The sequence below is a fragment of the Silurus meridionalis genome, chromosome 29, assembly GCF_014805685.1.
Source record: "Silurus meridionalis isolate SWU-2019-XX chromosome 29, ASM1480568v1, whole genome shotgun sequence".
Taxonomy (NCBI): Eukaryota; Metazoa; Chordata; class Actinopteri; order Siluriformes; family Siluridae; genus Silurus; species Silurus meridionalis.
Genome location: NC_060912.1, coordinates 8,261,789 through 8,273,262, shown reverse-complemented (window position 1 = coordinate 8,273,262; position 11,474 = coordinate 8,261,789). Strand labels below are relative to the sequence as shown.

The 11,474-nt window shown below is 38.3% G+C and overlaps 2 protein-coding genes across 5 annotated transcripts in view; one reads left to right on the top strand and one right to left on the bottom strand.

Moving 5' to 3' along the window:
* Positions 1-463: 463 nt before the first annotated feature.
* Positions 464-3,891, bottom strand: polr1h (RNA polymerase I subunit H). The gene is made up of 4 exons (XM_046843987.1): positions 3,664-3,891; positions 1,810-1,913; positions 1,571-1,680; positions 464-744 (listed from the first exon to the last, which is right to left on the bottom strand). Exons 1-4 carry the CDS (start codon positions 3,779-3,781, stop codon positions 720-722), a joined length of 357 nt encoding a protein of 118 aa, XP_046699943.1. The 5' UTR covers positions 3,782-3,891; the 3' UTR covers positions 464-719.
* A 76-nt stretch (positions 3,892-3,967) lies between these two features.
* ddx39b (DEAD (Asp-Glu-Ala-Asp) box polypeptide 39B) overlaps positions 3,968-11,474 on the top strand; it is a 22,455-nt gene continuing 14,948 nt past the window's right edge. Inside the window, exons 1-6 of one of the 4 annotated variants that reach the window (XM_046843980.1) lie at positions 3,968-4,142; positions 5,763-5,998; positions 6,123-6,250; positions 6,576-6,668; positions 8,188-8,371; positions 9,098-9,216. In XM_046843980.1, coding sequence (XP_046699936.1) covers positions 4,117-4,142; positions 5,763-5,998; positions 6,123-6,250; positions 6,576-6,668; positions 8,188-8,371; positions 9,098-9,216 — 786 coding nt within the window. In that variant the 5' untranslated portion in view covers positions 3,968-4,116. Of the gene's footprint in view, positions 4,316-5,762; positions 5,999-6,122; positions 6,251-6,575; positions 6,669-8,187; positions 8,372-9,097; positions 9,217-11,474 lie in introns of all 4 variants that reach the window. The other 3 variants (XM_046843982.1, XR_006924952.1, XM_046843981.1) reach the window with 3 other exon arrangements.

Below are 11,474 nucleotides of genomic sequence, written 5' to 3'. Positions count from 1 at the left end.
ATAAATGATAAAAATGTATCTAAATAATATTTATCTAAATAAAAAATAAAATAAAAACCTAAATAAAAATAAATGAAAATAATTACAATTCAGGACTTGAATATAATGGTAGTAATGGTAGTAAATGTAATTCGTTACTTTCCACCACAGGCACCGAGTATCCTCGTTTGACACTGGAGACTCCTTCCATACAGGTTCCATGAGATTCCATTAAGAAAGCTTCTCCATATAAAGGATCATGGATTTGTTATTATAAAAGATTAATCTATGTATTGTGCTGTTATATCCACCATACCGTTCTCTGTGTGAATTAATTACACAGAACTAATTAAAGTAGAATGAGCAGGATAATAAGTCTGAAATTTGCAGTTGGACGATTCTTACAGGTGGTGTTACGAAAAATGATTTAGCATCTTCTGACCAATCAGAATGAACCATTTCACACAGATGAATAGAACGTGTACACGTTTGTTAATTTTTTATTATTATTTAGATATAAATGCCACATTCAAACACAGGGAGCATACTGTAAAAACAAGCCAGGTGTCAAATGAGTTGTCTTCAGTCTTTGTTTCTCTCTCTCTTACACACACACACACACACACACACACACACACACACACACACACACACACACACACACACACACACACACACACACACACAAACAATGGAAAATATGTAGTTGTTGATCAAACAAAATTTTATCCTTCTCTCCTTCATGAATCCTCTTTTTCTTGGTATCTGTTGTGGAAAAAAAAAGAAAATGACATGAGAAGTGAGTCAGTTTCCCTTTAGTTGATGAAGAATGAGAAGTATTCAGAGATTGCTCTTGGTAAATGAAATGAATTACAAAAATGCACTTGAAATTATCCTACATTTAGATCCTGTGCTTCTCTTATACAAACTATATTTTAAAATATAGTATCAGTGAGTACATCCCTCATATTTGAGCATATATATATTTTGTATTTTCGTGCTCTAATACAAAATACACAAATTTATCTGGTTCTGTCAAGCAGACAAAAAAACAAGAACATAAACAGGACACGTTACTTTGCACGGTTACATGACATACAGCTGTTTATCACTTAGGGTGTACTTACTTTTGTTGCAAGTTATTTAGACAATAATAGCTGTATGTTGAGTTATTTTCAGAGGACAGCAAATCTGTACTGTATACAAGCTGCACATTTATACTCTAAAATATATCCAGTTTCATTTCTATAGTATTGTCCCTTCAGAACATATAATAAAATGGTTGCTGAAATGTGAGGGGCGTACTTACTTTTGTGAAATACTCATATATGTTTGTATATCAGTTTGTGTAAAGTAACAATGTTGACTTCATAGGCCTCATAAAAAAATAGGTGTTTTGCAGGAGGTCCATGAGTTCCTGAGATTTTTGATGAAATTGTTGAATTTTTTTTGATGGGTAAAAAAAAAGAATAAATATCTCGGTCTATGTCTAGTGGATCATTTGAGGAAAGCGAGCAGCTCCATCCTGCACTTTGAAAAGTCGAATGTAATAAGTCATTAGGGGTTATTATGAGTCATGTGACAACACTACCTGCAGTGTATGCACGTGAAAAACACAGTCTGGCCTTCATCAGCAGATCTCATTTGTCTCGTGTGGTAAACCATTCCTTCTTTATTGCAGCGCGAACACCTCCTGTCGATCTGTGGAACAATCGGACGACAATTAATACGGCGTGAAAAAAAAATGGTCATTAATGTTTGTGTTTCCTCGTACAATCCAATCCTGGTCAACATCGATTCTAATCTACCGGTTGATCAACGTTAACTCACCACGGGGCCTTTTAGCTCTCCGTCTTCCTCTCTCTCTACGACCGACGAACTCTTCTCTAACGAATTAAACACCACCGATGACTTGATCACGTGCCCTGAAAGGTCTGAAGGGAGAAGAAACATTTGAAAACATGCCATACTCCAACATTAGGGATGTTACAAATGATATTATATACGGTTTTATTCAATAGAAAGTGTTCATTAGTTTCCTCTCATTCAAATTTTTCGTATTAAAATTCTCTCTTTTTTTAAATATGGATGTGCAGTGCATTTTTTTAATCCCATGACATTTTCCAGCAAATTTAGGTGGCACAAATTCCCAAAATATAAACAAACCTCACTGACCCTGACCAGGCATTTAACTAAGGATGAATAAATATAAATGTATTGTTCAAATTGAAATCCGTGAATGCGCTTTCTTTGCTCTGCGAGCTTCAGATCACGCTCAAGCTCATACAGTGACGTAAAGCAATCTCCAAGATCGCGTGATTAACCAGGATACATCACGTTCTTATAATTATAAACGAAAGAATATAATAATTTCTCCAATTCCCACTGTTATTCCGTAAAAACAAGACATAATCCCTCAATTATAAGCATACAATCTGGAAACTGTTTTCTTGGCTTGTGTTGTTTTAGTGCACTTATTTAGAAACAACATTTGGAAAGACCACACGTAAGTGTTTCTAGTGCGGTTTACAACATTGCGCCATCTAGTGTTGAAATAACCTTCGCACATATTTGACTATATAATACAGAGGGGCCCAAATATTCTCCTAAGAAGGTCAATGTTGGATTATGTTGCAAACTGTAATTATTAATCTTGGAGTTTACATTGACAACAGATTGGACTGGAAATGCAACACAGAAGCTGTCTACAGGATTTAGGTCCATTTGTGGCAAAATGTTGCAGATCTTTTATCAGTCTGTTGTTGGAAGTGCAACAGCAGCATCAGAGACAGTGACACCAGGAAAACCAACAAACTCATCATGAAGACTCGCTCAGTATTGAGGACCTCGAAGAAGCTCTCAAATCCCCTTTAAAACCAACTGGCTAAACACCGGAGCTCTTTCAGCAGGAGAACACTTCAGCTCTGCTGTGATGAAGAACGTTGCAAGAAGACTTTCCAGCCGACTGCAATTAGACTTTACAACAATTTTGTCAGGAGAGGAATCTCCTTCTCTGACATCACATTCAGTTTCAATTCACCCATGTGTAGCTAATGCAATGCTTTTGTTTTTTACGTGCGGAACAAAGTTACTATCCGAGTTTCCTCAGGAATGTTTTAAGTGGCGGACCGCAAGTTTGTTTAGTCTCAGCCTTGCACAGTGATTTTCATTTTTTTTATTTTTATTATTAAATTTGAAAACATAAACAATGCCAGGGGTATAAAAAGAAACTAGAGTTAGCACAGTGTCACTGTGGCTGCTCGCTCTGTACTGAAAATACGATTTGTTTTGCGGACGCATGAATAATCAGGTCGAATAATCGATCATCAAAATAATCGATAGCTAAATTATAAGGAAAAAAAGATCTGTCAATTGCAGGATCTAGTTTGGGCATTTTATATAATATACCCATCTATATTACAGCTACATAATATTATATAGACACACTGTATATTAAAACAATAATGTTTTTTGGCCCAGTAATACAATAATAATGGTTGAATTAGTCATACTGGAGTTTTTATGGTTCAGACATTTCCGCCAAACCCTTAATAAATGTACTTTTTTCAATATAATTATACATAAAATAGCCAGAGATCAAATGATACAGATCTAGCATATAATATTTATTTGGATTAGTCTTTCTCCTTGTAATGGTTAAATAAGAATAAGATGAATTCCCACCTCGGACAGGGATGTTAAAGGCGCATCGAGGACAAGTAATGAAATCCTGAATTCCCGGGATTGGAAGGATGTTACCGCACTCCGGGCAAAAGTTTATATCCCCCTCAAAATACGACATTCCTATAAAGATTCCCAAAATACCGTTTAAATCCGACACTTAGTGAAAGCGAGCTGTAAAATATCCCACGTGACGAACCGACACGCGAATCGACACACACATGTACACGTGGGTGTGAGCGAATCAATACCTACACCCTAGCAGGAATTTTTGTCGATTGTATAACATTCATATCTTACTTACTATTCGTTTGCGGCTTTTTGTGCTCTTTAATTAGGTGATAAAATATCCGCGAATACGCAAGAATCGCTTTAACGTCTTGTATTTTGTTCAGGCAGTTAAACAGGACACCTTCGGTTTGGGGGCCTTTGACAGGTCAGGATTGTCGCACGCAAATGAGGACATCAAGACGCGCGACCAGGTGAAGAGGAATTCCCGAATTTAATTATTTTGCAGAGTCAATTCGAAGTAAGTGCTTATTTTAAGAGCAGCCAAATATACAAAAATATTATAATATATATAAACAGGACATTCGGCTGCCAAGGTTAAAACGGAAAAGCATAAAAATAAAGGAGCGCTAGCAATGCTAATCAGGTGTGTAGCGCTATTAGGACCGTTATATCCTTATCACTATTATTAATTATTAATAATTAATAATAATTTATTGAAATAAATATATCTGCTGTGAAAATACAGACAGTATCGTTTTTACTATTGCATTAATCTTTTAATATATATATATATATATATATATATATATATATATATATATATATGTGTGTGTGTGTGTATATGTATTTGTGTGTGTGTAAATGTATGTGTTTTTCAGGATTATTCTTTTATTTATTTGTTATATTGTGAATGTTGGGTTCTGTGTGATCAGGTCTCTGTTCACATCTTGTCATTTAATTCATAACAACCTTAGAAATTAAAATTAGAATTTAATTATAGATGCTATTCTATTGTAATTATAGTTTTATTATAAATATCATAAACATAAAAATAGTCTAAATTATTCAATAAAAAATTATAGTCTTGGACTTAAGATTTGAAAAGATGACAACAACAAAAATCTTGTCAGCCATCAGGAGTTTTTTTTTAGGAAATCTAATTAAATCTTTCTTATCGAATCGTGTGTAAGACAACTTTTATTTTCTTTTACACTCAGCACACACAAACAACTTTCTAATAAAACGACCAAAACCGCCTGTCAAGTAAAAGACTAAAACTGACAGTCTTTTTATTCCCTTTTTTGATTTCACATTTTTATTTACAGTCTATAATAATTGGCCGTATATTGACTTATTGGGAAAAACCCAGTGGTTCTAGTTAATTTTTCTTTTTATTAAATGTATTTTTTTTTTCATATTTTCTTGTTTCTTTTTATATTCCATTTCTATTTTTTACGTTTACATGTTGGACATGTCGTAATAAACCATTTCACTACACACTGTACTCTGTATGAATGTGTATGTGACAAATACAATTTGAAATCAGACATTCTTAAAATATTTCCTCTTAAGATGTTAAAGCCACGATGTACAAAACATATACCAGTGGATATAGAAGGGTATGGTTAAAAACATATTGGATCAATAAATCCAAAAAATTAATAAATAAATAACTACAAATTAAGCAAAATCATCTAAATTGCCTGTACAGCGTAACATTAATGCACATTAATCAAAAATTCATTTACAGGATAAATTAGAACAGAATATACCTGTACAGATATTGTTAAATATTTAAATCCCCAGGCACGTTACCAATATTTATTAAAAACCTCTTACATTTTTTTAATTTAATTTATTCGTTGTTGTTTTTTTTTTTTGTCGCATCAGGCTCTTCCTATTAAAGCATTGAATCTACGACTTTTGTGAAAACCTCCTGTCCTGCACATTTGAGTGATTTTCCTCTTCTAACACACCACACGTGTGTGTTTTCTCAACCGTATAGTTATGTTAGGAGACGTTGGAATAGATGGTGTACGATTAGAAACCTGTGTACTATAAAAGGTTGTGTTTTGTGCCTCTTTTCACAGAATGACGGAGAACGATGTGGACAACGAGCTGTTAGATTACGAGGAGGATGAGGTGGACGCGACAGGAGGTGTCGGAGACAGAGGACTTGTGGGAGACGGCAGCACCGTGGTCTTGAGGAAAGAGGGACTTAAAGGATCCTATGTTTCCATCCACTCCTCAGGGTTCAGGGACTTCCTGCTAAAACCTGAGCTCCTCAGGGCCATCGTGGACTGCGGCTTCGAGCATCCGTCGGAGGGTGAGGAGCGTGAGGGGGTGACACAGTGAAAACAAAGCAAATTTGGTGAGATGTGCGGGTTCAGCCTAGACTCGAGACGTTTCAATGGTGTGTAACCAGGCGTTCTTGCTACGTCCTCTTTCAGTTCAGCACGAGTGCATTCCACAAGCCATCTTGGGCATGGATGTGTTGTGCCAGGCCAAGTCGGGAATGGGGAAGACGGCCGTCTTTGTCTTGGCGACACTCCAGCAACTGGAACCAGTGACCGGACAGGTAACACGCCTCAAAACATGACCATTTCAAATATATTTAAAGAGTCTAAAGTCTTGGTCATTATGCGTAGAAGAAACCAAGAGTCTGGGGGGGAAATTTTAACATGAGACTACCACCACCATGCTTTTTTTTTTTTTTTTTTTAATAGACCCTGAGACCCTTAAATTGCACATGTATAAATATTTTCATTGCAGCAAAACAGCAACAAGCTGCCTTTTTCATTATTTATTAAATCAAATATATTTATATATATTTTTTTATTACTATTTTAAGCTGTATTTGATTCCTGAAAATAACTGTGAGATGCTTCATGTTGCATGTCCAGGTATCAGTGCTGGTGATGTGTCATACTCGAGAGCTGGCATTCCAGATCAGCAAAGAGTACGAGCGCTTCTCCAAGTACATGCCTGCTGTCAAGGTTTGAATATAGCTTTTGTCTCTGTAGGTGTAAGAAAGGACTATTATTGGAGCTACTTCACTCCATCCCTCAGTATCAGTAGTGGACGAAGTACTTAAACCATGTAATTGAGTTAAAGTAGAGATACACGAGTTAAAACTTTCACTTGAGTACAAAATTATTTGGCTTCAAATGTACTCAAGTATCGAAAGTACTACGATTTATTATAGCTAATGTTCCTGTTATCATTTTTATCACATGACTTTTGCTGAATCAACTCAGTTTTTGTGAAAAGACTCTGTTCCTCTCAGCACAACGATCTATTAATAGAATGATATGAATGATTCCAACACTGATTGATGTCTATTTAAATTATCGTGAACCCAAAACCCTATAAAACGGCTTCACGCAAAAAAGGTGTGGCAAATTCGAGTCTGGAGTTTCTTCATCATTTATTCCTCTCTAAATGTTATGCTACCTGTTGAACCGACGCTGAACTGTATGTTGGTGATCAGTAGATAAACCAAGCGCCAATCAAAACAGTTCAAACAGAGCGCGTGCTCGACCCCGATTGGTGGATTGTGGCGTGTTTGACCGGTTACATTTTTATCCACATAAATAAAAAGGAACGACTGATTTTGCAAAATGTAGTTGAGTGAAATGAAAGTAAAAGTCTCCACTCGATTCGTTATTGTTCACCACTGCGTAGTACACTTTCTACAAAGTCCAAAAAAAAAACGATTGTAAATAATAAAATGGATATAAATTTTTCACATACAGCACAGTGAAATTCTTTCTTCAAATATCCCAGGATGTAAACAAAATCTGGGGTCACAGCGCAGAGTCCACCATGATACAGTGTTCCTGGAGCGAAACCGAGTTAAGGGCCTTGCTTAAGGGCCCCACAGTGGCAGCTTGGCAGTGCTGGGGCTTGAACCTGAACCTTCCAATCAGTAACCTAAAGACATAGCTACCACGTCCAATGATGCGAATTCAAGATAAATATTAAGGGTTTAGTGCAGAAGGATTGAAGAAACAATAACCCAAAATAGGACACTCGTGAAGATCCCTAAACGTGGCTAATGGCTGTGATTAGGGAGTGATTGTATTTCTGTGAGGCACAACAGGCTCTGATGAAAATGCAATTCAAATGTCTTACAACATTCCATTGACAGAACAGCACAGGGAAGGTTTTGCTTTTCAGTGTGGCATGTTTGTACCATACCTTTATAATTAGTAGTGTTTTTTTCTTTTCTTTTCTTTTATATCCACATTTACAACCGCATGCTTTAAAGTTAAAATAAGAACAGCTTTTCAGACAATGCTATAATATCTTTCCTAATGCATCCCATAATAGTTCACTTCTCTTTTTTGCAGAGTAAATACCATAAATGTTTTTTTATTATATCATCTATATTAGAATTTCTGTATGTGTTGCGTGAGGATGTGTAGTGGTTTTATTAGTTTTTGATGTTCTCTCTCTCTCTCTCTCTCTCTCTCTCTCTCTCTCTCTCTCTCTCTCTCTCTCTCTCTCTCTCAGGTGGCAGTGTTCTTTGGCGGTTTGCCGGTGAAGAAGGACGAGGAGACGCTGAAGAGAGAGAGTCCTCACATAGTGGTTGGAACGCCCGGCCGCATCCTGGCCCTGTCACGCAACAAGAGTCTCAACCTGCGCCACATCAAACACTTCATCCTGGACGAGTGTGACAAGATGCTGGAACAGCTTGGTGAGTGGCTTTTTATTCATCGAAATGACATTGTTCATAGATTATTGTAGTGTTTAAAGAATGATGGTGTTCAGAAGGTGATGGTGCTTCAGAGGGATGTAGTGTGCAGAGCAATGTGGTGTTCAGAAGGAGGGGGTGTTTAGAAGGATGTAGTGTTCAGAGCAAGGTAGTGTTCAGAGCCAGGTAGTGTTCAGCAGGAGGTGGTGTTTAGAAGATGTTTAGAAAGATGTTGTGTTCAGAAATATGTGGTGTTCATAAGGATGTAGTGTTCAAAATGATGTGGTGTTCAAAAGGATGTAGTGTTTAAAGGGAGGTGGTGTTCAGAAGGAGATGGTGCTTCAGAGGAACTTAGTGTTCAGAGGGATGTGGTGTTCAAAATAGGTGGCATTCAGAGGAATGTGGTGTTCAGAACAAGGTAGTGTTCAAAAGGACGTAGGAAGCGTGTTTCAGAGAAACGTGGTGCTCAGAGGGAGGCGTGCTTCAGAAGGAGGCGTGTTTCAGAGGAAAGTGGTGTTTAGAGGAATGTGGTGTTCAGAGCGATGTAGTGTTTAGAAGGAGGTAGTGTTCAGAAGGAGGCGTTTTTCAGAAGGTGCTGTTGTTTAAACGGATGCAGTGATCAGAGGAGCCAATGTTCGGATGGATGCTGTTGGTATATGATATAAGTATAAGATGAATCATAGGCAGGAATGAAATACAAAAAAATAAATAATGGGTTTTATTTTTCAGATATGCGACGTGACGTCCAGGAGATTTTCCGCATGACCCCGCACGAGAAGCAGGTCATGATGTTCAGTGCCACCTTGAGCAAAGAAATCCGTCCAGTCTGCCGAAAGTTCATGCAAGATGTAATTACACATCCTCTCCCTCTACCACGGCAACTACCCCTGCCTTTAGCAACAGGCGCCGCCCTAGTGTTGAGAAATGGTTAAAGTTATGACAAGAGCCACATTGCAGTGGAGTTAGAGAGAGGCTTTATAGAGCATAATAATGTGTTCGTCTCTCACTGGCTCTACAGAACAGGAGACAGCTAGTGGATTTAATTCCTCATTTGGCAGCCACTGCTACATTTCCCCATTTGGAACAGTGTCACCTGGCGGTATTAGTGCAGCTTAGCGATAGTAGACCGTCACGTAAAGTCCATTCTGCTGCAATTTCCTGTCTAGAAAGCTTTCTATGCAGCTGCTTAGAAAAAAAAACACTTCAGGCGACACACATTTCAAAACATCCCTCGCGCTGAGTTCAGCCGGGAAACGTTCAATTAGCACGTCGTATATCAGAATGCTTTGAAAGAAACCTGGAGATGCGCTGCAATTATTCAGCTCTTCAAAGCACTTCAGGACAGTCTGCTTACACAAGTCTCGAAGAAATAGGTAGAATTCAAGGTGAACAAAATCCGCGATGTGATTTTCAAACAGATTAAAAGAACAGAGAGAAAATAAGTCCGAAGGCCGGCGGTTAAATCTGGTGCAAACAAAAAAATCGGAACACTCCACCCCCTCCCCCCTCCCCCACCGTTCCCTCGTTTCTTTCCAGTTTATGAAGGCAGCTCTGTTTAACGCCACTCAGCCTGGAGCTTAGTGCTCACAGATTCTTGCTCTTTCATTAAAACGAAGCCCCCAGCAGACCTGCACGAGCGCTAATTACATAAAACGGGAAATACACCCAAAACAAACAAACAAAAAACTGAAAAAAAGAAAAAGCTTCAGGGACCATGTAGCCAATCAAACAAAAAAACGACTTTGTAATTAAATCACCTGTCGCCACTCGAGTATTAAAACCCGCCCGTGTGCTTCTCCTGCCTGAAGACGGACTTCTCTCTTAATCTCGCCGCTGAAAGAATAAACAAAGCCGACGCGAAGAAGAGAAAAGTAAAGTGTCCGAAAGGTCGCACGAAGGTCGGATGAATCTCAGCATGGACTTTCAAAAATAAGTAATGAAGTGAGGAATGTCCTGCTGACCAGTGTTCTCAACGAAGAACCAACAACAGCCACGTGTGAAGACATGTCCAGGATGTCAGGCTACGAGGAATCACGTACCTCCATATCCAGCCATCAGCAACACAAACACACACACACACACTGACAGGTGTTGTTTATTTAGTCTGGAGAAATTAGGATAGACAAAACAAACTGTGACCTGCAGATATGCAGCAAAGGAATGTGAGGTCACAAAGGAGTCAAAAACTTCACATCATTGCACAAGAGAGTTGCTTTAATATTTATAGATTTAAGAATTGCTTTGGTTAATGTTTTGAATATTTGGTTTATCAGCCAAACATTTAGTCCCAATTTGCTCGTACAATTCCCTCCACTCTTCTGGGAAGATGTTCCACTATATTTTTGAAGTGTAATTGTGGAGATTTTCAGCTACAGGGGTAAAGTCAGTCAGGACTAAAGAGTGGAGGTTATTATAAATGCAGAATAGGATGTCAGGTGTCCACAAAATCTTTGTCTGTATAATGTATGCCATTGGGTACTCCATTAATTATTGATCTAACCCGTATAATCTTTATACCAAGAGTGATCTTTATATAAACGTTACGGAGCTCCCACATCGAATTCTTCATTCTTCTCTTAATGCTTTCGGTCATCTCGTCACAGCCATTACTTTTATTACTCGTTTAATTACGACGCAGTTTCATGGCTATCCGTCGCTATCCCTGAGTAACGAGCCACGGTCCTAAAACACCCGCGTTGAAACCCGTCCAGGCTGTAATGAAGTCTTGAGAAGTGTCCCAAACCCTTCGCTTTTACACCCTTAAACCTTTAGACCACCGGTGCACCACCACAGACTTCAAGTGTGAAATTGGAGAGAGACTGCAGGGCTTCGGGGAGCCGTCCATGACAGAGCCGGCGCACTAAGGCGCAAACGCGTGACAGGTTTCCATTACTCGTTAGCAACATCAGTCTGCAATCTGAAAACACAAATGTTGGACAGGAAACGTCTTGTCTGATCAACTACGAGGAAATTGGGGCAATTAGATTTTTCCATTTTGAATACAGGCACATCAGGGAGTCGCATCTTTTCCTGTACACAGATTGAGACAAGGCCGTAGTCGGAAGAGCTGCACGCTTGTCAGGTTAGAGGAAGTGTTTAAAAAATC

What these genes read in the sequence shown, in the direction of transcription:
- polr1h (XM_046843987.1), bottom strand. Translation starts at nt 3,781, where the DNA reads ATGTCGTATTTTGAGGGGGATATAAACTTTTGCCCGGAGTGCGGTAAC. An exon ending in CTTTAACATCCCTGTCCGAG is followed by an intron (nt 1,914 to 3,663) that starts GTGGGAATTCAT and finishes TTCTCCCTTCAG; the next exon opens with ACCTTTCAGGGCACGTGATC. An exon ending in TTCACGTGCATACACTGCAG is followed by an intron (nt 745 to 1,570) that starts GTAGTGTTGTCA and finishes TTTCCACAACAG; the next exon opens with ATACCAAGAAAAAGAGGATT.